Source organism: Rhineura floridana, chromosome 7 (genome assembly GCF_030035675.1).
Source record: "Rhineura floridana isolate rRhiFlo1 chromosome 7, rRhiFlo1.hap2, whole genome shotgun sequence".
NCBI lineage: Eukaryota > Metazoa > Chordata > Lepidosauria > Squamata > Rhineuridae > Rhineura > Rhineura floridana.
The window spans coordinates 52744129-52771680 of NC_084486.1; the positions used below are offsets into that span (position 1 = coordinate 52744129).

The 27552-nt window shown below is 40.9% G+C and overlaps 1 protein-coding gene across 6 annotated transcripts in view; it reads right to left on the reverse strand.

Annotated features, from left to right (window-relative positions):
- Positions 1–27552, reverse strand: part of INPP5A (inositol polyphosphate-5-phosphatase A) — a 390659-nt gene that overhangs the window by 328501 nt on the left and 34606 nt on the right. The window contains exons 2-3 of one of the 6 annotated variants that reach the window (XM_061635628.1): positions 16458–16788; positions 15457–15542 (exon numbers count right to left, since the gene is read on the reverse strand). The exons of 2 other annotated variants lie outside the window; for them this stretch is intronic. Coding sequence is in view for 2 of the 4 variants with exons in the window: in XM_061635626.1 (XP_061491610.1) it covers positions 14429–14449 (21 nt within the window). In the remaining 2 variants the exon portion in view is untranslated. Of the gene's footprint in view, positions 1–12820; positions 12854–14428; positions 14546–15456; positions 15543–16457; positions 16789–27552 lie in introns of those variants that run through there. 3 more of the 6 variants (XM_061635629.1, XM_061635626.1, XM_061635627.1) reach the window with 3 other exon arrangements.

The following is a 27552-nucleotide window of genomic DNA, read 5'->3' on the forward strand; positions in this document are numbered from 1 at the left end:
AAGAAACCTTATACATAAATGGCCCTAAGAAGCAGGACATTCAAATCTGGAGGCACATGGCCCTGTTACACATTTTTCAAAAAGTTGGTAGTTATGGGTATGATACAAAAGTGGCATCCTTATTACATCTTTTCCAAAACTCTATTATGGCAAAAAATGTCCTCCCACCTCCAAAACAAAAACGAATAGTAGTAGTAGTTGTGGTGGTACAGAGTTTCAAAGGACAATCTACAGGTAGACATCAACACAGCTTGTGTGCTTATAAAAAGGGGGGATATATTTTATTTCTTTTGCTATGAAATTCAAAGCAACTGTCTGGTTACAGACAGTATCAATTTCCCCAGGAAACTCTGCTCGGCATTCACCCTTATCCATACAGAAAGATGTTTCCTTCCAATGGAAAAAGAAGACACTGTTTACTTGCATGCAACAGTGAGTAAATTTAAACACTAAATACAGAATGGCAAGGAAGGAAATATTAGGCAGTCAACAAAGGCAAAAAAAACCACCTAATGAATTATGTACTATGTCAGATAATGCATGCCTTGCAGTGAAAATGAAATTCCAAAGGCTCTTGCTGGAAGAATGCCACAATAAAAAGGTCTGTACATTCCAGTATTTTTGATCTCACAGTATTTCATAGGCACCATGTGCATTTATTCTGATTGTGTTTGTTTTTGAGGCTTGGACAGTAAAATGTGCTAGCTGTGATGTTGGCTTAATTTTCTAAAGTAATTTTGATGCACTAATTCTCTTGCACACTACTACTTCCCTCCAGCTATTGCAATAGCCACAAACTGATATCATATACCTTTTATTTTAAACAGCATTCCTTATTTTAAAAAGCTTCCCCTTGGCCAAGTGTGCCATAAAACCCAGTACATGCCCCTCATGTCACAGGTCTGAGAGACAGTGGTCTCTCAAATCAGAGAGAACAGCTCCAAAAGATTCTTTCATTTAGAAGTTTTCATCTGACAACCTAATAGTGCTAGCTCCCAAAAGGCTGATCTCAAACTATGCATTACAGAATTATTTTACTGCACTCCTGCTTATTACTAACAGAGGCTTTTTATTCACTTACCCTGAAGTACAGCCTTCTCTTAACCAAACTTAAAATTAACAGCCCAATCACTGGAGCATGGTGAATAGCCACCTAATGCAGACTCTTGAAAAACAGCATTTGTGTGATCCACTTGTGCCTGTTCACGTCTGAGTTCTGAACTCCCACACTGCACAAAAGCAAATCTGTGACAAAGCCATCAGTGCCAACTGCTCCTATACGTTACTCAGTTGATGTTCCTACATGAGGTTGTTGTGCTTCTAGAGCAGCCTTCCCCAACCAGTGTGCCTCCAGATGTTGTTGGACCACAACTCCCATCAGCCTCAGTCAGCATTGCCAATGGTCAGGAAAGATGGGAATTGTGGTCCAACAACATCTGGAGGCACACTGGTTGGGAAAGGCTGATCTAGAGATTCAAGGCTGAAAGTTAAAGGAACTAAAAACTGGCAAAGTAAGAACTAGTCAAAGTGAAACAGGAATGTGACAAACCTTGATGAAGTTTTTGTTCCTATATCCCATTATCCACTTGGGTGAGGTTGGGGGGGCTTGTATTTTAATACACTATGGAAGTCCCTTGTTAGGTTAGGTGCCCTAAAAAGCAGCTTTTAGATCTCTGAAATAAATAAATCACAGTACAAAAGAGTATCCAAGATCTTTCTCTTAATGCTAGAACCACTAAAATGCCAGGCGCTTGTGTTGGCAAGTAAAGGGTTCCTGAGAGTATTTTTTCCATGGCAGAGTTACAAGGCCAAGACGCTCAGAGTCCGTGCAGATCTCAAGGACAAGTATCCAAGGCAACCAGCTGGCCTTATCTATAAGACTTGGCAGATCTGGCCAGTTGGTGTGGGGGTCGAGGAGTTTGTACAGAGAGAGCTTGTGATATATTGTCAGTAAAGTGACTCTTAAAACTTATTGCTTGTCCGGCTCATTGCTTCAACTGGCATCTAGCCTGTCACTATACTGTTCTGCATCCTGGGCATTTGCTTGCGCCAGATACAACATCCAACAAGTGGTAGCAGAGGATGGTTACCTGGTGCTGAGGATTACCTGGTGCTGAGGATTACCTGGAGCGGAGGATTGCAGAAAAGCGGCAGAGAAAAGCCAGAACTGCAGACCAGCGAGTAAAACAGCAGAAAGACGGAGAAACCGAAAGCTGAGCTGAAAGCTGTGAGAGAGCCGTGGGAATAACTGACTGAAGGACAGAGGTGAGAAGCTCCAATTACAAAGGCGGTGAACTGTGAAAAGCGAAAATATGTCTGTTATGTTATCGGCCGGGATTCCCTTGGAAAGGCTGACAGGGAAAAATTATGGCACTTGGAAACAGAGAATGCAGGCTTTTCTAGTGAAAGAAGACCTGTGGAAAGCTATCGCAGAAGACCCACCCGCCGTAGTGCCAATTCCAGCAGATTGGAGAAGGCTGGATGAGAGGGCAAAGGCGTTAATTGTTCTTGCTATTGATGATTCTCAATTACTGCACGTGCGTGATGCAACAACAGCAAAAGAAACCTGGGAAACTTTAAGAAATATTCATGTGAAAAAGACTGCCAGTTCTAAAATATATCTTGCCAGAAGATTGTATCAGATGCGCTTATCTGGAGATATAACCATGTCAGAGCATTTGTTGGAAATAAACAGACTGTTTACTGAGTTGTCAGAACGTGAAATTGAACATTCTCAAACGCAAAAAGTGTATATCACATTATCTTCACTAGATTCAAGTTATGATAGTCTGGTGAGCTCTTTGGAAGCAATGGACGATGCCAATCTCAATATGGATTATATAGAAGGCAAACTTTTACAAGAATTTCAAAGAAGGCAAGAAATGACAAAGCAGGAAAAGACTGAGTCTAAACACAACATGGAAAAGCAGAACAACAAAGCAGCACAAGAGAGACTGTATGGACAAAAGGCATGTTATTTTTGTGGTTCCAAGCAACATCTTCAAAGGAATTGTGAAGCAAGAAGAAGAGAAAGAGGAAGAAAACCATGTGTACAGGTGATCTATGCTAGTAAGAATAAGCAATGTATTAACAATGAGCAGGGAAATAACTGTAAAGATTTATGGACAATTGACAGTGGGGCAACAAATAGTATAATCAAAGATAAATCTATGTTTCATACATTTTGTGACGTAGAGGATAATGTAATAATGGCTGATGGGACTAAGAAACTGATCAAAAGTAGGGGTACAGTGAAATTAGCAGGTTTCAATACCATTATGACAGATGTGCTGTTTGTTCCTGATATCGAATGTAACATTATGGCTGTGTCGAAACTCAATGAAATGGGGTTCACAGTAATGTTCAAAAGGGGTTCAGTGCATGTAATGAGAGGAGAAAAAATATTCATGAAAGGAATAGTGAGGAACTCATTGTTCTTCTTACACGTGAAACAAACAAATCATGTACTCATGTGTGCTAATAAGAAACCCCATAATAATTGTGTTCATTTATGGCACAGAAAACAAGGCCATATAGGATATGAAAATGTGGTGAAAACAACAGAGAACAGTAATGATGTGACATTGAGAAACTGTGAAAAATATGTAGACTGCCACGTGTGTAAACAAACTAGGGCAGTTGTGGCTGCAAAGAACAAAGAAGCCATGCCCAGTACAAATGCACCTTATCAATTAATACACGTGGACTTAGTGGGGCCATTTCAACCTACTCAGGGGGGTGCAAGATATTTCCTGACAACAGTTGATGATTTTTCAAAATTCTGCACTGTTTATTTACTAAAAGCTAAAAGTGAAGCTGCAGAGAAACTGAAAAGATTTGTTACAAAAATTGAAGTGCAGTTTGGTGTCAAAATACAGAGAATAAGATCAGATCAAGGAGGAGAGTTCTCAGGACACTCTTTTACTGAATACTTGGATAAAAGAGGGATAAAACAGGAGTTAACAGCCCCTTATAGTCCTCATCAGAACGGGTTAGCTGAACGCTGGAACAGGTTGCTTCAGGACTCAATAAGATCAATGCTGTGTGACTCCTCTTTAACACAAGGTTTCTGGGGAGAGTGTGTTCTGTATTCAGCTTACATTCAAAACAGAATATTCCATAAGGCCACTGGAATGTCTCCTTATCAGAAATTGTATGACAGAAAACCCAGATTAAACCATTTGATTAGGTTTGGAGCAGAATGCTGGGTACATGTTCCCAAAAATAAAAGGACAGGGAAGCTGCAAAGGAGAGCAGACAAAGGGTATATGCTGGGATTTGAAAACACGTATTACAGAATTTGGATGCCAAAACAAAGGTCTGTGGTGTTAAGCAGAAGCGTGCAAGCAATAGAGCAGGATTGGAAAGAGAAAACATATGTGGAGTTGGGAAACAGTGAAGTTAGTAATGAACAAGAACAGGCAGACACAGTACCAATAAAACAAGAAGAAACAGGCAGCAGTAGTGAATCAAGTTCTAGCTCTGAGAGAGAAACAGAGGAATCGCCTGACACAGACACAGACACTAAGGCAGAAATACAACCACGCAGATCAGAGAGAACAACAAAAGGTATTCCACCTGTTAGATTTAAAATAAATTCCATTAAACATATAGACTTCAGTAACTGGAAAAAGTGGGATGATGGAAATCATGAAGAGTAATGAAATGTAATAAAAGCGATGCTGAGATTCTAATGCAATGTAGTAACTGTATTACAAATGATGCTGATGTAAACTGAAGAAAAAGAAATGTATCATGAGGAGAAAATGATATAAGTAAATGCAAGAAATGTAAATGTAAATGACATGAAAAGTGAAAATGTGAATCTGTAACATAATCTGAAATGTATTGTTGAAATGTGATATAATGTGTGAAATGCTAAGCAAGAAGGCTATGGAAAAAATAGGTGGGGGAATGTTGGCAAGTAAAGGGTTCCTGAGAGTATTTTTTCCATGGCAGAGTTACAAGGCCAAGACGCTCAGAGTCCATGCAGATCTCAAGGACAAGTATCCAAGGCAACCAGCTGGCCTTATCTATAAGACCTGGCAGATCTGGCCAGTTGGTGTGGGGGTCGAGGAGTTTGTACAGAGAGAGCTTGTGATATATTGTCAGTAAAGTGACTCTTAAAACTTATTGCTTGTCCGGCTCATTGCTTCAACTGGCATCTAGCCTGTCACTATACTGTTCTGCATCCTGGGCATCTGCTTGCGCCAGATACAACATCCAACAGCTTGTTCAACCATGAACCCAACAGGCCAATCCTATACATGTCTACTCAGAAATAAGTCCCATCGAGTTCAATGGAAATTACCTCAAGGCTAAAAGTGAGATGCTGGAACTAGGAAATTTGAGTCATTTACAACCGTATATAATTCTGGCCATCTAAAAGTTAGAACTGAACTCCTGGAAATCTGAAATGGTTTTTCAGTTCTGCCATCCTCGCAGAAGCAGTGGGCAGAGTGGTGGTGCTGCTTACCTGACCTCCCATCCCCAACGTCACTGCAGGTTACCGTGAGGAAGATGGGAAGCGGTGAGGCTTGTAGATAGGTCAGCGCAGTCTGCCAATTCTGCGCTCCCACCAGTGCTTTTGCACCACACCAACTTTGCCCCTCCCAGTAAACCACAGCGACATCAGGGACAGGTGGTCAAGTATTATTATTGTTATTTATCTATTAAATTTATATCCCACTCTTCCTCTAGAAGAGCCCAGGGCGGCAAACAGATTAACAAAACATTTTAACAACAGCAAAACACATTCTAAAAATAATTTAAAACATTCTTAAAACAGTCGCAGATAAAGACATACTTCCATTTAGTGATCTCCGGGTTGTCAGGAACAGCCTCCTTCAGCCATCAAATGCCTGGGTAAACAGGAATGTTTTCAAATTCCTCCTAAACATCAATAATGATGGAGACAAATGCACCTCACCAGGGAGGGCATTTCACAAACTGGAGCCACTATTGAAAAGGATTAGCAGCAACTGGGCAAAGCTCAGTGGCGGCAGCACCAACAAGGCCTCACCTGCCAATCATAGAGACTCATATAGTTGATACTGCTGAAGGCATTCTTTTATATACTTGGCTTCCAAGCCATGCAGGGCTTTATATGACAGTACGAACACCCTGAATTGGGCCTGGTAGCTCACTGGCAGACAGTGCAGCATTTTCAGGACCTGTGACATATGGTCCTATTGGGCTGCTCCACTTACCAGCCTAACAGCACTAGCTGCAGACTCCAGATTGTCTTCAAGGGCAGCCCCACATACAACACATTACAATAGTCCAGACAGGAAGTCACCAAAGCATGGACAAGAGAGGCCAGGCTATCCCAGTCCAGGTACGGCTGTAGATGGCGAATCAGCCTAAGCTGGGCATAAGCTCTCCAAACCACAGAAGACACTTGGGACTCTAGTGACAAGTTGGAATCCATGAGCACTCCCAGATTACAATTGTTTTCCTTCAAGGTAAATGCTGCCAGCCCACCCACTGCTATTGCACTGATGGCAGGACTCACACATAGGAAGCTGCTGTAACCTGAGTCAGATCATTCATCCATCTTGCTCGGTACTGTCTACACTGACTGGCAGCGGCTCTCCTAGGTTTCAGGCAGGGTCTCTCCCAGCCATAACTGGAGATGCCAGGGATTGAACCTGGGACCTTCTGCAGGCACAGTAGATGCTCTATTACTGAGCTACGGCCCTTCCCCACAAAAAAACTGAAAAGAAAAAACTCTGAAAACCCAGTCCAAATTTCCGGGAAACCCTGGAGAGCTGCTGCCAGTCAGTGTAGACAATACTGAACTAACTGGACCAATGGTCTGACTTGATATAAGGCAGCTTCCTATGTGCCCTGCATTTGAAGGCATTCTTCACAGAGCCAGTACAGGTGTTTTGTTGTTGTTATTTATTATCCACTTTTCACCCTATGGTCTCAGGGTGGATCACAATTTTATAAAATACAAAATTAAAGACAGTTAAAAACAAGTTACAATCACAAACACAGCGTAGAGCCTAAAAACGTACATCTCAAGTGACAAAGACCAGGGTAAAGAAGTGAGTTTTCAGCAGCTACACTCCTTGACTCTGACATCAGCACAGTCATGTCACTCAAGCAGTACCTGTGGGAGCTCACATTCACACTCGAGCAACAAAGCTGCTACTGTTGCTGAGTTTGGGGACCAGCAGAGACACTCTCCTGTCCTAGACACTTCAGATGTCAATTTGAAACCCTGCTGCTGCAACCAGCATCATACCTGACTTTGCACGCTAGTCACGGAAGGAAAGCAAAGAAAGCACTTGCCTCTCTCCTTAGAGTTCATGCCCACTGGGCTTATCCTTCAGCAGTAGTCCCAGAATGAACACACAATGGGACTGGATTAAGCTCTTACATTTTAATAGGAACAAGGTTGTGTACATGGAACAAAGAATGCTGCCTTACGCGTTGCTTAACTCAGACCCCGTCATAGCCTCTACACTACAGGATCAAGTTCACAGTTCAGGCATTGCTTCTGGATGCTCATGGACAGCTGTGGCCAGGAGTACCTTTGCTCAGGCTGGTGCCCATTCTGGAGAACTGGCCAGAGTAACATGCCTTAACATTAACATGTGGCACAGATACTTGATTAGCTTTTCATGTGGCACACTTGCTGTAGATGTAGATGGATACATGACACATTATGCACGGTACATGCACCACAAAACAAGTACACATCTGTCCTTGACTATGGCAAAGGCTTCTGCATTAAAACTATAACTATGCACATGTTGCAGACAACACTGAGGCCCTATTCACACAATACATGTTTCATTATCGCCCCATCCCTGAAATCAATAGGACTCAAATGCTTAATTTGGCATGATCAGCTCCAAATTAATGGACCAACTTCAGCTGAGCCTAACCATATTTCTTCTGCATTTACTTGCACAAGGAAAAGGAAGCCGGGGGGGGGGGGAGGAAAATCTGTATATTTAAACCTGGCTATTAAGAGATATCCTGTTTTTAATGAGACAGTCTATATTCCTCTTTTCCATGAGGTACATTTCACAAAGTAACATTTTAAAACAATACCAGAATTATTCTTTTCCTGTTAAAGGAAATCAAATTTCCAAACTAAATTTAAAATTACTCTTCTGATAGCATCCAATTAATTTCCCTCCCCCCTAAATTGCTTCCTTGATTCTTGCCTTCTTTGGCTGCAGTTGTATATCCACATCCATGGGAGTAAACCCCATTGAAGTAAATGGCACTTACTGAGGAGGCATGAATGTAAGTGCACTCTTAAGGAAGTTCAACATTTAAATCATAATCTCATATCAATACAAAGATATTACCAAAGAAAAGGGGAGATTCCATTTTCTGACTTTTTTGTTAATTCTATATCCCCATATTTACTTAATGGTACTTGACCTTTCCATTTGCCATGACAGATCTGTGTAGCTAAAAAGAGTAGATACATTTTTGTACTGTTGTTAGAAACTGGCATCGTCCCTGTTACTAAAAAGGAAGTCAAAGTCAACACATTCTTAAATTCTATTAAATTCTATCTACACCTCACACAAAGTTTTTTAAAAATAAAACAAGTGGATTTGCTGAAACACTTCTCATAGCTAGTTCAGAATTAAACTTGATCTCAGACCAATCCAAATAATTGTGAAAGAAGCCCAACATTTGACATTTCGTAAATACACCCACAGCAAAAATAACTTACAGAGGCTCAATGTGAGAATTGTTAGGCTGCCAATTGTTGCAGAACTTGAGAACAATTGTACATTTTGAAAGAAAGGACCGACACAGGCTAGAAAGCTAATTTGACAACATGATCTTCAGCTGCTGAAACATTTTGGACAATTGCTTATAGATGCACACAATCCCAGCTTTCAGGAAGCTTATATACCACTTTATAGCTAAAATTCACAAGAAAGGACAAGATACTTAGTGAAACCATGAGCAATTCCTTCAGATATCCAACATAAAAAGGAAGCCTTTATACGCTAATGAAGATAGCAACGCATAGTTCACAAAGAGCCATCAAGCAGTCTGAAAAGCACATTATGCCAAGTGCTGTATTTCCATGTTCAGTGGTAGCTGATGTCCATTGAGACTAGTGGGGCGGAAGGCAGGGAATCCAACAGTAGGTGGAGCCAGCGCCAATGATAGGCAGAGCCAACTAATCATAGTTTTGTCCCATCCTTCTCCCTGATGAGTTATACAAGGGGAAAACTGAGACTAAGGATGAGGAATCACCTGGACTGGTTCTAAGTAAGAAGGGAAGCAGGTGGGCTTGGAGGAATCAAGACTGCCAATATTGAATGCTCTGCATCAGGAACAGGGAACCTGTGGCCTATCAGTCCCAGCCAGCATGGCCAATGGTGATGGAAACTGCAGTCCAACAACATCTGGAGGGTCACAGGTTCCCCATCCCTGTACTACATATGTAGACAGTTCCTCCTTGAAAGACTAAAAGAGCATTGCTCTCCATCCATTTCCATGAGGTTCGCCATTGAACCCTTTAGAGCCAATCTGTATCATTGGAGCTTCTTATTTTTTTCCTGAAAAATAGAAGGTTATACCATGGTGTAGAGTAACCGTATACCAGTATGGTGCCATGTGCAGCATATTAAGCAAAGCACATGCTGCTGGCCCCATTATTGCCTCCATCTGCCACAGGATTCCAGCAGTCAGAAGGACTGTGCAGATGTGGATTGCAGTCCTAATAATTTAGCTGCCCCATATGGAACTAGAGAGGTTTGTTTTTTTTTAAAAAAAGGTATGCTTCAATTGTGCCATAATTAATAGCACATTTACAAACTCTGATAAATCTCAGTGTAGAGGGTGCAGCTAAATTCCTGATTTTACAGGTCATCTTCCTCTAACTCCTTTCTTCCCATGGGTTGACATTTGGCAACTAACTTACATAGCTATCTAGGGCAGTCTAGCTCAATGTATCCAGCACTCTTTGGGTTCTCCAGCCACTATCCAATTCAATATTTGATCCAGCAGACAATCATCATATTGGACATAGTCATAAAGCAATTCTGTGTATCTCACCTTAAAGATAACTGCAAAAATTACGTTATGGTGCAAGAAAGCTGCCATCTAAAACTTTCTTGTATGTTTTTTTTAATAACCAATTTTTGTTTTTGGAGTTTTTTTTTTTACAACCTGTCTCTCATTCTGCTGTTTATTACTATTAAACAAATCAGTTCCTAGTTCCAGGGTGTGTCACAGAGTAAAAAACAACAATATCAATTATAAAGACAACACCATAAAATCATCTACAATTAACTCAATTAAAACACAATGCGACAATACAATAATACAACTAACAGGCATCAACATTTTTATAATTTATTTATTTATTATTATTTGTTAAATTTATATCCTACCCTTCCTCCCTGTGGGAGAAACAACACTAAAAACATTCTAAATCATCATAAAAGCAGGCTTTAAAATATATTAAGACCAAATTTTTAAAGCTTTAAAAACATCTTAAAAAGCAAATTCAACACAGACGCAGATTGGAACAAGGTCTCTACTTAAAAGGCTTGTTGAAAGGGAAAGGTCTCCAGTAGGTGCCAAAAAGATAACAGAGATGGTGCCTGTCTAATATTTAAGGGGAGGGAATTCCAAAGGGTAGGTGCCACTACACTAAACATCCGTTTCCTATGTTGTGCAGAATGGGCCTCCTTGGCATATGCAAGAGGCCCTCATCTGCAGAGAGTAGCGATCAACTGGGTATATAAGCGGTAAGACCATCTTTCAGGGATCCTTGTCCCAAGCTGTATAGGGCTTTGTACACCAAAATCAGAACCTTAGCTAATGGGAAGTCAGTGCAATTCTTTCAGCAGCAGGGTGACATGTTAGTGATACCCTGCCCCAGTGAGAAGTCGCTCCACCACATTTTACACTAGCTGAAGCTTCCAAACCAACCTCAAGGGCAGCCCCATGTAATTGGCAAATCAGTTGAACACACACACCCCAACAAAGACCTGTGTTATCTGGCACTGAAAAATAATCAGATAGCATCATTCACACTTCAAAGGGGAGAGAATTCCATAATCAAGGTGCCACTTCAGAGAAGGGCCTATACCACATTACCACACAATGGGCTTCTCCTAGAGGGATCACAAGAGTCTCTCCTTGAAATCTTAATGAATGGGCAGGTTGGTATAGGGAGAGGCTCTCCTTCATATTTAGGTCCCAAGTAGTTTAGGGCATCATAATGCAAACATTCATACCTTGGAATGGGCTCTGTAGCATATAGGCAGCCACTTTAAATTGTGATTATATGACTCCACCTTGCAGAACTACTCAGGATTCTAGGTGCTGAATTTTGCACTAGCTGCAGCTGCTGAATGATCTTCAAGGGTAGCCCCACATAGAGTACATTGCTCTATTCTGGCTTTGACTGCTGCTGAATGAGGTTTTTATGTATTTTATGACAATGCTGGGCTGAATGTTGTTTGTATGTTGGTTTAATGAAGGATTTGGGGTATTTTAAATTGTATTTTTATTGGTCATCTAAAAAAGCAGGACATGTCTATTAAATGTATAAATAATCCCTGACTTCATGACATTATGTACAAAAACAAGGCCAAAATACCAAATGTACTAGCACCAAATCACAGAGTCAACTGACTTGGAAAGGCTATAAATCTTGGAAATGGTCTCAGAACATGGAGGGCTGCACAAGAGACCAAAATCAGCAGCAGGCACTGATGTCAACTCTCAAGGAGCCAATTCAAGTAAAGACACTGAAATATGCATGGGGATACTCTCAAACAAGCAACCTCCATACCAAATTCCACCAGACATGCAATGTTAGTATGGCAGAGAGATAGGTACATCATTCTCAATTTGCACGGGCAGGGCGATTATTAGGTAGAGTCGTTTCAAGACAAATGCTTCCCACATAGGCATACCTGAGGTGCTACAGTCCTAAAGGACTGCACTATACAATGCCCTGCTCATCTTCTGAATCAGCTCTAAAGCTGAATTCAGATATCATGATGTGTCATCATTGATGTGGCTGCCACCAAAAGGCGAGACTGAATGTGGTCAGGGCTACTCCACGTTGCAGTGATTAACTCATGCAAACAACAACCACAGGGCTCATTCAGACCCTCTAATGAGGGCCACCACGCTGACAATAAAAATTACCATGCTATTTAAACCACTTGCGTAGTTATTTATTTTCTGCTTGCATATTTTACCATCATAATGTGAACCCACCAAATCCAGTATCTCTGAGTAAGCCACAAGTATAAATTCTTAGCCAACAAGAACTAAGATCCCCATGATGTCAGCATCATTATTTTATTCAAGAAGTTGCTGTTTAGGTGAAGTGTTAATTATATGGAAGAGACCAAACATGTAATCCTCTGCAAATAAGTCCCATTATAGTCCACTGAACTTACTCCGTAGTAAGAGTGTTTTGGATTGCAGTCCAAATCAAATATTATTCAAAGTCTATTCACTATTGTGCAATATGATTTGACTGTTCTACTTCAAGAGTTGAGAAAACAAGAAATGCCTTACAGATGCAATCCACGCTCCTGGAAAAACTTAATAAAAATGTTTACATGGGTCAACACTCTCCCCTTTTGAGTGGCCAGAACCAGTGTAATGCTTTGAAATCCATTCTACAAGACTCTTTCATATATTCTAAAACTTTTGAGACAGTGGACAGTCCTCCCATACCACAGCAGAGGTAAACAAACATAGAAGCCAAAACTGACTGCTTTTAAACCTCTCTGCACAAGGGTGTCTCTTCATCTTTAGTAGTTAAAGAGACAAGAGTTGCAATCCTACACCTACTTACCTGAGAGTAAGCAAACATGTCTAGGATTGCACTATGTGAATCACAGAATAATTTAGCATCCCATCGCCCTTATTATTACTGCATTAATTGTCAAATTATGCTGTGGAGTTAGCAAATGCCCCAAACAGTGCTGAAGCTTCCAACAAGATGATCTGTTGCTAAAGCACGGTGGTGGGGAGAAGGGCCACGAAGGAGTTGCTAGGACCTTACAGAAAAACCAAAGAGCACACTCTTACAAAGAACAACTGACCACATTCCTTCCATGTGGCTTTACAGACAACTCCAAAGTAATAAATGCAAACACACCACTCACAGCTAGAGTGTGCATTTAGAGAAAGAAATGCATTGCCAAAAGAAACCCTTATTTTAACAAAATTTGCATACATATGTACAGATGCAAATTTAGAATAATTACTGCAGTTTAAATAAAAATGTAATACATCTCATCATGTGGGGGCAGGGGAAAGAGAACTGTGACCAGCGGGCCTGCTCAGTCTACTGTGCTAAGAGCTGGTGGGCAAATTTAAGGCTCCCATTCTTCCTTCTTAAAGTTCATCGTCTTTCAACCAGACTTGAACGGGAGATCCCTTGAAATAGAAGGCTCCTAGAAACAGACAGCTGTCCTCTCTAAAGTAGGTCACATGGCAGCCCTATTCACAACTGAAAACAATCTTATGCTTTTCCCCTAAAACTCGTTCACTTAATAGCTGGCACAATCTACATTATTTATTTAATTAAACCATTCATGTATAGGGTTATCAGACCTCTGTTTTTCAGCCGCAGACTCTTGTTTTTGGGGGTCCCCTCTGGGTATTCAGGTGAGCCACCCTAATCTCCGGACTTTCAGCTTTCATTTAAAAAAAAATAAGTTTCTAGTTGGTCTGGTTCCAGAGATATACACCAAAATGTCAACCGCCCCCTCAAAACTTCTTAGTTGCTTTAAATTCTGCTCTAATCCCTGCCCTTTCAGGTTTTTAGCAAATAAGAAGTCAGGGCTGTGATTGACAAGGAATTATAGTGCCAAAATGTAGAGTCAAATTGAATTGTCTGCCTTCAAGTCAATTCTGATTTATGGAGACTAGGGTTGCCAGGTTCAGGACCTGAGACTGATCCTGTATCTTTAGGAGAAGAGAAAGTTAGCCAAGTGCAGGTGTTCTTGCAACACTGTAATGGGAAAAACCACAAGGTGGAATTCTCTCTTCCCTCTGCACAACTTTTAAAGATACAGAAGACCTCTTGGAGTCAATTTCTCCGAATAAAATGAAACTGTACCTCACACAAAGACTTCGTATATCACCCGAGGTCCCTCAAACAACAACTGGTACAGAGAGGTTATCCACAGCAGATTGTGGAACAACTATAAGAAGGCTTTAAATCAAAAACACCAGGATCTTTTACACCCTATACAACGTACGACTCCAGGACGGATACACTGCAACCTAATATACAATAACATCACCAACAGGTTGCAGAATAGCATCCAAAAACACTGGCACCTTATACAACAGATTCCCGGCTGCACTGACAAACCTATGGTCTCCTTTAAAAGGACTAAAAACATCCAAGATATACTAGTAAGGAGTAACTTCAGAGATAACAATCACTCACCAAGGCTGTTTTTGAGTTCATCAGGACCTATCGGACATCATCCGTGCGGCCACTGTGTGTACGGTAAATATACCTCCAAAAGGGCTCAGTTCATCAAGCCTAATAACCATCAATTATATTCCCTTACACATTTTACTACATGCAATACACCGCATGTAGTTTATATTATACAATGTAGTTGTCCTAAAATATATGTTGGCCAAACCAGCAGACCTCTGAAAATAAGAATTGGAGAGCACTTAAGCAACATCAGATGTAAAAGGAGAAGCGCGCCACTAGTAAATCATTTTATAGAATGCAATCATACCCACAAAGACCTTCTTTTTTGGGTTTTAGAAAAAACACGTGGACCCAATTCCAACATACTCATGAGGAAAGAAATAGCATGGATCCTTAAATTAAACGCCCTTTCCCCATGTGGACTGAATGAACACCTGGATTTTCTTCCCCAGTTATAAACACACATAATTGAAACAAGATCCCTAAGATAAGAGTGGCTGCAATTATTTAGCGATTTCAAACTCCAACTGAGATCATTTGAGATGAACTATATTTTACTCTGCAGCTTCCAATAAACATGCATACAAGATTTTCCCCTGTTGTAAATACACGTAATTGTAACAAGATCCCTAAGAAATGAGAGGCTACAATCACTCAGCGATTACAAATTCCAGCTGAGAGCATTTGAGACGGAATATACTTTACTCTGCAGCTTCCAACAAACAAGCTCACTAGATTCGGCCTGACGAACGTGCTGCTAATAATCAACAATCTTTTGAATAGAATCTGAATCATCATTACTTTGAATGAAGAAAGAATTTAAAATAAGCATGTGAGCACCCCACCCCCTTTTCCAAGAAATAGAAACTGTATGTTACAAGTTTACACAGAATGTTTAGTGATTCCAGTGTATATCTGTCTCTTTCAGCCCCTGATGAAGGCTATATAAGATTAGCCAAAACGCATTGGGCTTTTTTTATACAATTTTAATTTACACAAATGGAATAAAACTGTGACTTTTTACTTACGTTTTTTCGTCATTCTGGGTTACCCCCCTCCATTCAACTGTTTTAATTAGGGTTGCCAGGTTCAGGGCCTGAGTCTGATCCTGTATCTTTAGGAGAAGAGAAAGTCAGCCAAGTGCAGGTGTTCTTGCAACACTGTAATGGGAAAAACCACAAGGTGGAATTCTCCCTTCGCCCTGCACAACTTTTAAAGATACAGAAGACCTCTTGGTTGCCAAGCCTGGCCAGTGCTTGCTTTTCCAGAGTAAACATACCCAAAGTAAACCCCATTGATTTCCTTTTGAGTAGACATGGTTAGGATTGTGCTGTAAATTGTGAACATAGGAAAGAATTGTGCTTGTGTTGTATATCTTTCTCTCCCCCTCCAATCCTATTTTTAAAGCAATTAGGCAGGGCTTACTTAGGTATCACTGTTTTTATTATGTAGGAAACTAATACTGATTTTATTTTTTTAATGTTCTGCAATGATCAACTGGTTTTGACAATAAACTATTATATGAGGTGTACATATTTGTATATCTCCAGTGTGTGTGTCTGTATGGGAATTTTCCCAACAAGAAACCAAGGCAGCTCACAATAAGAAATGAATCCCTTTAAAATCCAATAACCATAAAAACAAGTATAAGCAACTGCAAAACAGCTTAAAGTGGCATGATTCTGAATTTTGGGTTGTGTGAATGAAGTTGCTTATCACTTGAGGTTGCAGTTCTGTCCCTGTTTAAGTAAGCCCCACTGAATACACTGGGACTTGCTTCTGAATAAATAAATGTAGAATTGCACTATAAATATCTTTGCAGGTTGTGTAAATAATAAATATATTTGATAGTCATGCTTCTACAAATATTTCTTCATTTTTCATATTTTTGGTTTTTGGTTAGGAATCCTGACTAGTTGTGAGATGCTTATTTTTCTGCCTTACTCACAGAAATCTTGTTGTGGTTGGTATGGTTTTGCATTTAAGAAATCACTGTCTTTTGTTCTTTTTCTATTTGAATTTCATTTACCTTTATCCTCACTCCTTTTTATCCATAGAAGCAACAACAGTGGTTCCATTCGCTCCGCTCAACCTTCTTAAACCCACTTCTGATGCATCTTGTTGTTTGTTCTTGCCCAATAGTGGTAAAAGAGAATTCACATATTTGGAAGTGTGGCTGCAATTGTTGTTCCCAAGCCGCTGCCTATGGAGGTTGACCAAATCATGTGTGCTTTCTCTCTGTCAATTATATTCACTGGAATTGGATTGGTTTATAGCAGCCCACAGGCAAGACAGAAAAGGGTAGCCACAGAATCTTCTTACTCATTATTCAGATCTCTTTCTGAAGTGAAGGGTCAAATCTGTAAAGAAATTTGGATGTTAAAAGGTAGGGGCAGGGCATTCCAGGCAGGGGGTTAACAACCCTACTTGGATATGGATATCTTTGCTTTATCAACAACACAATCCAAACCTTATCTACTACTCCTATTGAGTTCTATGGGGCTTAGTCCCTTAGTAAGTATGTTTAGAATTGCAGCTCTTCGGGCATCCATCTTTACTCCTGAGTGCTCCCACCTAACATTTCCACAACACTAGGCTCCTTTCTTCCTACAATGGCCTTCTGGTGACAGGCCTGGTCTGGCCTGGCGGCAGTTGAACCCTTTTTGCCAGAAGCGAATTGGCTAGATTAAATGTCCCCTACCCAGGCTCCATCTTGTAGCTAAGATTTCTATCTTAATTTGGTATGAATTGTATGCGCCAAGCAACTGTGATTGATGCTTAATGTATCATGCATAATGACATCACTTCAGCCCGCCCCGTGATGTCACTTGGCCCCCTGTGGTGTCACTTTGTCCCGCCCCGTGATGTCACTTCTCTCTCTTGCACACTCTCTCTCGCTCAAAGAAGAAGTAGAAGCAGAAGCAGAAGCAGCAGAAGCAGTAGTAGTAGTAGTAGTAGTAGTAGTAGTAAACTGTGGTGGCAACAAAGTAGAACCTGGTTGGCTGGGAATACTGGTTCCTCATTCCCGCCCCAATCTGTGATCAATAGTGCAGTGGATGAGTAAGAGGTGGGTGGCAGTTACTTTGGACCCGCAGTCCACCACGGTGGTGCTCTGTTGCTGCAGAATAAGCTGGCAGGCACTGAGCCACTCTACTTTCACTCCAAAGTAAAGTCCACTGTTCATCTTCCTGTACACTTGATTGTAGCAGTGAAGAACAGCAGCACTGGCATAGCCGGGGGATGGGCTAAGCCTGCAGTGATACCCCAGAGACAGCCAACAGCATCCATCCAACTTGGAACCCACTTAGTATGCATATTATATTTGTATTCACTAATAGGCAAAAAAACTTGCGGTTTAAGAATGTACCTATAGCCAACAGATATGGCTTCCCCAAAGAATCCTGGGAAGTGTAATTAGTGAAGGATGCTGAGAGTTGCTAGGAGACACCCTGTTCTCCCCACAGAGCTTCAATCAGAGCAGCTGACTGTTAAACTACTCTCACCACTGGAGCTCTGTCAGTGGAATAGGAGTCTCCTCTCAGCACCCTTCGCAAGCTACACTTCCCAGGATTCTTTGGGGAAAGCCGTGACTGTCTCAAGTGGAATAAAAGTCTGGCATGGGTGTGGCCCCCTGATTAGCCAAGCCAAGTAGCTATGAGTCTGGCTTTCAGAACACTGAAAGTTGGTTCTTGCTGAGCATGCCCCACCTTATCATTGAGTTCAATGCTAAATTTCTTAAATTAATTAAATTTAAAACTTTTAAACTGCAAAAGATGAAGGTCAGAGTATGGGGCAAGTTCAGTAACAGGATTACAGGCACTCGGTGAACATGGCTGATTTTTAACTAATTTCAACAAACTTTGAGAACACTGACAGAAAAATCTCTCGATTCTTTGTTTTGTGTATTGCCATGAAAATTTAGAGGGTTGTTAAGCAAGCATTTCTGAGTACAGGACTATAAGCTTTGTAAGGTTTTGTTCTGAAATAGCTTATGGGAAGCATCAGAATGGCATGGGAGTATTTTCAATTTAACATTGCGGAATGCGAAAAATCCAAGCAGGCTATAGTATATAGCCACTCTCGTGGCTGTATTACCTCTCTTCCTCCAAAGTGCACTATGATTCTCGCTTCCTTCATTTTATCCTCTTGACAATCCTATGAGGCAAGTGCTGATGGATAGTGAATGGCTTAAGTTCAAAAATGTGTGCCCTGCATGAGACTACCTTTAAAGACTGCTCAGAAAACAACTGGTCCAGAGTGCAATGTTAAGATTATTGGCTTCTACAGACTGGATCCAGAATACTTAAAAGGACCAGCTGCTCACATATAGACCTGCCTGATAACCTAAGCTATTGGAAGCTTGTGGGCTATATGTTGCTAAACTACAACTCTCATCATTCCTGACCATCAGCCATGCTGACTGGGGCTGATGGGAGTTATAGCTTAATAACATCTGGAGGCCCACAAGCTCCCCACACCACACTCTGCCTCTTTCTAGATTGATAGTCACCAACACCAGAACCTTTTCAGTTGTGGCCCTAGACTATAGGACTCCTTGCCCAAGGAGTTCTGACTAGCATCCTTCGTCCTCTTCTAAGGGAGACTGTTTTAACCTTTCACAATGCAGAGAGCTCTAGAGAAGATGGAAACAAGAGTATTTTGTACCACTGCAGTTTGCTTTCACTGATCTGGGTTTGTACTAACTGGTTACAGCTTATTGTATTTTTGCAATTTTATGACTGTATGACTGTTGGTCACCATGGGCATCTTTAAGGAGTAATATTGGGATAAGACATTTTCAAATAAAATTAAAATAATTATTTTGGAAAGATTTCAGGTAGCAAGGCTGAGGAAGACCTTGTCTGAGACCTTGGAGAACCAGTTAAAATAGACATTACTGAGAGATGGACCCACTGACTTAGAACCAGCTAAAATGCTACATTTTTACCTGTGAGTAAGCTCTGCTAGAAACAATGGGGCTTATTATTTGGTTATTTATTACATTTATATTCCACCTTTCTTCCAAGAAGCCCAAGGTGACATACCCACTTCATGGAATAAGAGGAGAGTTCCTTTTGTGGATAAGGAATTGGTTAAGAAGCAGAAAGCAGAGACTAGGAATAAATGGACAGTTCTCCCAATGGAGGGCTGCAGAAAGTGGAGTCCCTCAAGGATCGGTATTGGGACCTGTACTTTTCAACTTGTTCATTAATGACCTGTAAGTGGCCAAGTTTGCTGACGATACTAAATTGTTCAGGATTGTTAAAACAAAAAGGGATTGCGAAGAGCTCCAAAAAGACCTCTCCAAACTGAGTGAATGGGCGGAAAAATGGCAAATGCAATTCAATATAAACAAGTGTAAAATTATGCATATTGGAGCAAAAAATCTTAATTTCACATATACGCTCATGGGATCTGAACTGGCGGTGACCGACCAGGAGAGAGACCTCGGGGTTGTAGTGGACAGCATGATGAAAATGTCGACCCAGTGTGCGGCAGCTGTGAAAAAGGCAAATTCCATGCTAGGGATAATTAGGAAAGGTATTGAAAATAAAACAGCCGATATCATAATGCCCTTGTATAAATCTATGGTGCAGCCGCATTTGGAATACTGTGTACAGTTCTGGTCGCCTCATCTCAAAAAGGATATTATAGAGTTGGAAAAGGTTCTGAAGAGGGCAACCAGAATGATCAAGGGGATGGAGCAACTCCCTTATAAGGAAAGGTTGCAGCATTTGAGGGTTTTTAGTTTAGAGAAAAGGTGGCTCAGAGGAGACATGATAAAAGTGTATAAAATTATGCATGACATTGAGAAAGTGGATAGAGAAAAGTTCTTCTCCCTCTCTCATAATACTAGAACTCGTGGACATTCAAAGAAGCTGAATGTTGGAAGATTCAGGACAGACAAAAGGAAGTACTTCTTTACTCAGCGCATAGTTAAACTGTGGAATTTGCTCCCACAAGATGCAGTAATGGCCACCAGCTTGGATGGCTTTAAAAGAAGATTAGACAAATTCATGGAGGACAGGGCTATCAATGGCTACTAGCCATGATGGCTGTGCTCTGCCACCCTAGTCAGAGGCAGCATGCTTCTGAAAACCAGTTGCCGGAAGCCTCAGGAGGGGAGAGTGTTCTTGCACTCGGGTCCTGCTTGCGGGCTTCCCCCAGGCACCTGGTTGGCCACTGTGAGAACAGGATGCTGGACTAGATGGGCCACTGGCCTGATCCAGCAGGCTCTTCTTATGTTCTTATGTTCTCTTCCTCCCTCATTTTTTCTCACATCAATCCTGTGAGGTAGGTTAAACTGAGATACAGTGACTGATCCAAGGTCACATAATGAGTTTCATGGCAGAGCGGAGATTTGAACCTGTGTCTCCCAAGTCCCAATCCAACATGCTTATTCTATTATTCTACACTGGCCCTCAATTGCTGAAGAAACATGCAAAGGGTTGCCCAGTTCGCTACTCTGGGCTTAAACAAGAGTTGGGGAACTTGTGGCCGTAGAATTGCACTATAAATATCTTTGCAGGTTGTGTAAATAATATATTTGATAGTCATGCTTCTACAAATATTTCTTCATTTTTCATATTTTTGGTTTTTGGTTAGGAATCCTGACTAGTTGTGAGATGCTTATTTTTCTGCCTTACTCACAGAAATCTTGTTGTGGTTGGTATGGAGACCCTACGAATAGGGTTTTCATGGTAAGTGGTATTCAGAGGGGGTTTACCATTGCCTTCCTCTGAGGCTGAGAGGCAGTGATTGGTCCAAGGTCATCCAGTGAGCTTCATGGCTGTGTGGGGATTTGAATCCTTGTCTCCCAGGTCATAATCCAACAACCACTACACCACACTGGCTCTCGGCCTTCCAGATACTGGACATCAACTCCCATCAATCCTAGCCCCATGGCCAATGACCATACCTGATGGGAGTTGTAGTCTGAGGGCTACAGGCTCCCCAGCCATGGCTTAAACTGATTTGAAAGGGGTTGTCCAAAAACTCTGGCCCAAATCCCACTAATATGAAGAGATTGCAAAAGGAGCAGCATGCAACACAGTGTAACTGTTATTGCTCTTCGTTGACAACTAAATTGTTTTTACTTATTTTATTTATAACTTTAAAGTTACATAAATCTTTTACCTTTACCAAGAGCCATTACTACTGATAAAATTTTAGCTATGGATCTAATGCCCAGTAAAGACATCAGAGATCAAAAAATCTCATCAGTTTACCCTCAGTTTCAAAATCTTCTGGAGGCAAAGGAATATCAAGAGTAACTCAGCATAATATATTTCTGGTAATCTTTTAAAATATTAGTAGACTAGATTTAGTTAGAAAGCCGTGGGAACGATTCAGTATCATCAAACTAATGATAATGTTAAAAGATAAAAAAGCTACAGCGAAGTACTGAACAGACAGCACTCACTAGTGTATTGTATCAGAAGAGTTAGGGGATCTTGAGAAGTGGTAGTGATTATATGCTCCTGCAGGAACATAGTGTGCTACCAGTTAATGTAAACTTATTGGAAGGACTTTTAAAGGAAAGAAATACAGTAACAACTCTAGTAAATATAAACATTTTAACTATATTTTTGTCATATATATTGTATTGTTGTTAGTTCTAAATAAAATGTAAAATAGAAAACCGTAGATGAGTATACATTATATTGATAGTGGGAGAGGAAGCAGATTGAATTTGTATTTAAAACAAAATTCTGTTTTTGCTTCAGAAATGTTTAGTAACCTTATCACTAATAGGCAAAAAAACCTTGCAGTTTAAGGAAGTACCTATAGCCAACAGATATTTCTATCAAACTTTAAAAAGCAGGGAGATTGGGCATCTATAGTGAATGCACCAGGGGAGCAGGAGACCTGATCTCTTATCTGTGATATTGTACTGCCCTACACAATTGGGGTTGGTCTTTTACAGTCCAATCCACTTCCTGTGTAGCTTGGAAGAATTTGGTAACGTGCCTCTGAGCATATGGTGAGGATGGCAGGGGACAGGGGAGCAGAAGGGGGAAAGGAGAGGATTGGAAGGGAAGAGGGAGGGGTAAAGTAAGGGGAGGGGGGGCAAAAGGGAGGTGATTGGAGGGAGGAGGGAAGGGCAGGTTTGATCTTTTGCATGCTTATTGAGTTCAATGGGATTTACTCCCATGCAATTATGCTTAAGTTAGGTAAAACTGACCGGGGAGGGGGAGGAGGGGAAGGGAAGGAGGGATTGGGATAGGAGATCCTAAGGGAGAGACAAAGGAAGGGGTAAGGAAGGGGCAAGAGGGAGGGCATAGGAGGGAGGAGGAGGGGAATGCAGGTTTGATTATTTGCATGCTTTTTGAGTTCAATGGGATTTACTCCTGTACAATCATGCTTAGGATATGTGAAACTGAACTGGGGGAGGGCCAGGGAAGGGAGGAGGAGGGAGGAAGGGGGAGGAGAGGGGGAGGGAAAGAGATTGGGTGGGTGGGCACTGAGCAGAGGGTTTCCAAAAGAAAAACATTGTGAACAATATCATTGTTTTTCAGCATTTCCCCCATCTTTTTATTCTACAGCGGGCACATATAGTCTCCCACCCAAATTTAAACCAAAGCTGTCACTGGCCACATCCACACCAGACCTTTATTTCACTTAGACAGTCACGGCTGTCCCCAAAGACTCCTGGGAAGTGTAGTTAGTGAAGGGCAATGCTTGGAAGATTACTTTTTAAAAGTAATAAATTACAGTTACAATTACATGGCCTGAAAAAGTAGTAATTACCGTTACAATTACAATTTCTCTGAAAGTAACTGATTACTTTGCCTTTTTCTCCAAAGTAAGCACTACAATTACAGCTCAGTTACTTTTTAAAAAAGAACGCCTACAAGATGCTGTCCTTGGCTGCTGCACATCTAAGTAGCCTAAAACAACATTAAAAATAAACACACACATACAGAGATAGTAGAATAATTATTTTTATCCATAAGATAGTAATGGTGGTCTCTCCACTGGTAAGGGAGGTGGGAAGGGAGGCAGAGGCCACTACTCAGATCCTTGCACATCAAACCAAATGCAAGCCCCCCCCCCAGCCAGCAAGCATAATCCTCTGACTTAACCACCTCCTGGTCCCTGCCTCGCCACCAAATAAGGGACACTCATCCAAGCAAACATTTTCCAGATATGCAAAAAAAATTAAAATACTGCAAATGCAGCACCAGTAGCCAGAGAGAGTGGTGGAGGCCACTTTGTGTGCCATGTGTACGCACGTGCACACACACACACCCACACACACACATTATCTTTCACCTCCACTGTTCTTTATCTTCATTCTACTGCTGCCTCCTTCTCCTCCTTTAGCCATGTTCTTGCCCTCCGGCTTCTTTTTCCCTCCACTCCATTCTTCACCACCACCATCCATTTTTTTAAACATTTGTTTTCTCCACTCCACCCCATCTCACTCTCCACCTCCTCCCTCGTCGCCTCCTACCCACCCACAGAGCATGAGGGAAGAGTGATGCTGCACCGAAGCTCCATTTGAGGCACATTATTTTCATCCACAAATCAGAGGAGCAGAAGATTTCCCCTGCTCCCTTCCCCCCCAACTAATGCCCAAAAGTAATGCTGGAAACATTACAATTACTACACACAAGTAATAAAATAATTCTAGTTCTATTACAATCAAAATGTAAAGGAATTACCCACTCATTCCTCAAAAAGTAATGAATTACAAGTAATTTGCTACTTGTAATGAATTACTTCCAAGCTCTGGTGAAGGATGCTGAGTGTTGCTAGGAGAGGCCCTGTTCTCCTCACAGAGCTTCAGTCAGAGCTGCTTACTGTTAAACCAGTCTGGCCACTGGAGCTCTGTCAGGGGAACAGGACTCTCACCTCAGCACCCTTCACAAACTACACTTCCCAGGATTCTTTGGGGAAAGCCATGACTGTCTCAAGTGAAATCAAGGTCTGGTGTGGGTGTGGCCCCCTGATTAGCCAAGCCAAGCAGCTGTGAGTCTGGCTTTTACAACACTGACAATTGGTTCTTACTGAGCATGCCCTAGTTTATTATTCAACCCAATGCCAAATTTCTTAAATTAATTAAAAATCAGCCAGGCATTTGTTTTCACTTTTAAACTGCAGAAAATGAAGGTCAGAGTATGTTGCAAGGTCAGTAATAGGATTACAGGTACTCTGTGAACACGGCTTATTTATAATTAATTTCAACAAATTATGAGAACTCTGACAGAAAAAAGTCCAAAAGGGGTTTGTTTTTTCTCTCTCTCTCTTTACACTTGAACTCTCAATTCTTTTTGACTGTTTTGTGTATCGCCATGAAAATTTAGAGGGTTGTTAAGCAAGCATTTCTGAGTTCAGGACTATAAGTTTTGTAAGGTTTTGTTTTGAAATGAGCTTATGGGAAGCATCAAAATGGCATGGGGGGTATTTTCAATTTAACATTGTGGAATTTGAAAAATCCATGCTGGCTATAGCATACAGCCACTCTTGTGACTGTATAATAAGTACTCTCAAAAAACACTTTTAGAAATGTCCCACACTGCAAGCATAGTGTCCTGTATCATGATTTTTAAATGCATTTGATAGAAAGTCAAATCAACTTGAACATTCCTCAGGTAAAATGTGCCAGCTCTATAAAAATAAAAACAATAAAAATCACACCACTGCAATTCGTTTAAGCTTGACACATGTTTTTGTCAACAGTTTCTTTGTCCTGTCCGTAAGTGATCTCCTTGTGTTATCCACATAAACACTGTCACCTAACATTAAACTTAATATATTTTTGGAAGCTAACCACTGGAACAAAGTCTGTATTTATGCAATTAATCTTTCAAAATATTAACTAGTATTTACTAAAACCATTAACCTTTGAGTGCCCAAAAGATATTTTGTTCTTATTACTACTTTGCCTAAGTCCCAGGTTGTGTTTGTTATTTAACGTTTCCAAAATCTGATTAATGTTTTAGCAAGTACACAAACTATTTTAAGATATGGCCAATCTAACTTTTATTAAACTCAGACCCAAAATTCATGTACATTGCCAAATGTTTGCAAGAGTGCAGGGTTGTTTCCAAGTGATGGATGTCACTTTCTGCTCAGATTTCCCTGCCATTTACCTTCCTATCTCCACCTTGATGCTGGTGCCTGGTCAGGACTGGAAATGGCAATAGGGACAGCGCTATGTGCACAGCCACCGTAAAGCAGCTCTGTTACCCATCTGCAGCAATGAATTGTATAACTTAATTGCCCTTCTAGTCTTAGATCTCCAACACAACAGCACTAAGCAAGCCGCATGCGTAGTTCATTCTTCCTTATAGTCAGGTCTCAGGTTTAACATAGCTGCTTCTCTGTCTTCCTGTTCATTATGCTGTTTTAAATGTAGATCTTTACTGTATTTTGTATTTGATATTTCCTTGTAATGTTTTATTTTGATGTTTTGTAATGCTCTACTTGATGTTTCAAAGACACATGTAAACCATTTAGAGCAGTGGTTCTTTTTTGGGGGGTCACGAATCCTTTGAGAATCTAATGAAAGCTATGGACCCTCACAAATAAATAAATAAAATTAATTTTATTGCTTTGTAAATTTATTTTGTTTGTGTGTGTCTGGTTCACAGACCCCCTGAAACCCATCCAAGGATCCCCTAGCAGAACATGGACCACAGATTAGGAATAGCTAGGCTTAAGAGATTTTTCAGAATAGCAAAGTGACATGGAAATACTTTAAATAAATAAATGCTTTCCTATGTACCACGGGCAAGAAAGCTGAGCTAGATTAAACTGTTCCATGTGCAAAACAAACCCTTTAAATCATGGACATTATTTGCAACTTTCTGTCATGTAGCATGTTAAAAACTTGGGCACAAGACTGAACAGCATCCAAAACCTAAAGCATTTAAATTCTGGGCATAAGGAATAACTAAAATTGGATTTTTGCGATTTGAAATATTACTCTACCCATCCAAAACCCTATACACATAGTAAGAAATATTCTTACAGCTTCATACTGTTTATTCTGCTTTAGAGGAGGTACAAGGAGGCCACACATTTACCACAAAGCTTTCCCATACATCACTATTCTTGGTATAGACAAAATCATTTCAATAAGGCTTTGTTTTACACACAGTCAAAGCAATTCCAATTGGCTACACTACTCAAAGCCAGTGTGGTGTTATGGTTAGAGTGTTAGACTAGGACCTGGGAGATCAGGGATCAAATACCAACTCAGCCATGACTCAGCTTACTGGGTGACCTAGGGCTTGTCACAATCTCTCAGAGTAACTTGCCTCACAGGGTTGTTGCGAGTATCAGTCTATCTGAAGGAGCCTCAAAAGACCTTCTCTCTATCCCATCAGTCAAAACAGCCAGACTGGTGAGGACTAGAGAGACAGCCTTTTCAATTGTGGCCCCCACCCTGTGGAACTCCCTCCCAAATGATGCCCCCTCTATAATGAGTTTCCACCAGGCAGTGAAGACCTGGCTCTTCAGGCAGGCTTTTGGGGTGGGCTAGATATTATTATCTTGTGTCCAGATTTTTAATGTTTATTGTATCTGTATGCTTATTTTGTACGTCGCCCAGAGTGACTGGATAGCCAGCCAGATGGGTGACTAAGAAATTCAATAAATAATAATAAATAATAATAATAATAAAGTGGGCAGGGGGGAACCATGTGTGCCACCTTGAGTTCCCTGAAACAATGCTAGGATATGAATGTAAACAAATGTGAAGTGGATTCTGATTCTTACTCCACAAGGATTTGATAATCATGAAAGATACTAAGGCTTCAATCCTAAACCCCCTTGGTAGGAATTAAAACTTCTTTAATTTAATGGGGCTTTTTTCTGAGTGTGTTGAGGATTGCACCATAACCAAAACAAAGAAAACAACCCTATTTAAGTTCATGTACCTGAAAAAACACAATTTATACAAGTGAGGTATGTTTCCTAGAAATTCAGTACACTCACCAAATGCCAAGGGTCCCTGATTCAGTCCCCAACACCTCCAGGTAGGGCTGGGAGTGTCCCCCATTTGATGTCCTGGAAAGCCCCTGCCAGTGAATGCCAACAATATTGGACTGGATGGACCAAGGATCTGTCTAAGGAAGCTTTCTATGTTCCTACTTAAATATATACAAAACCAT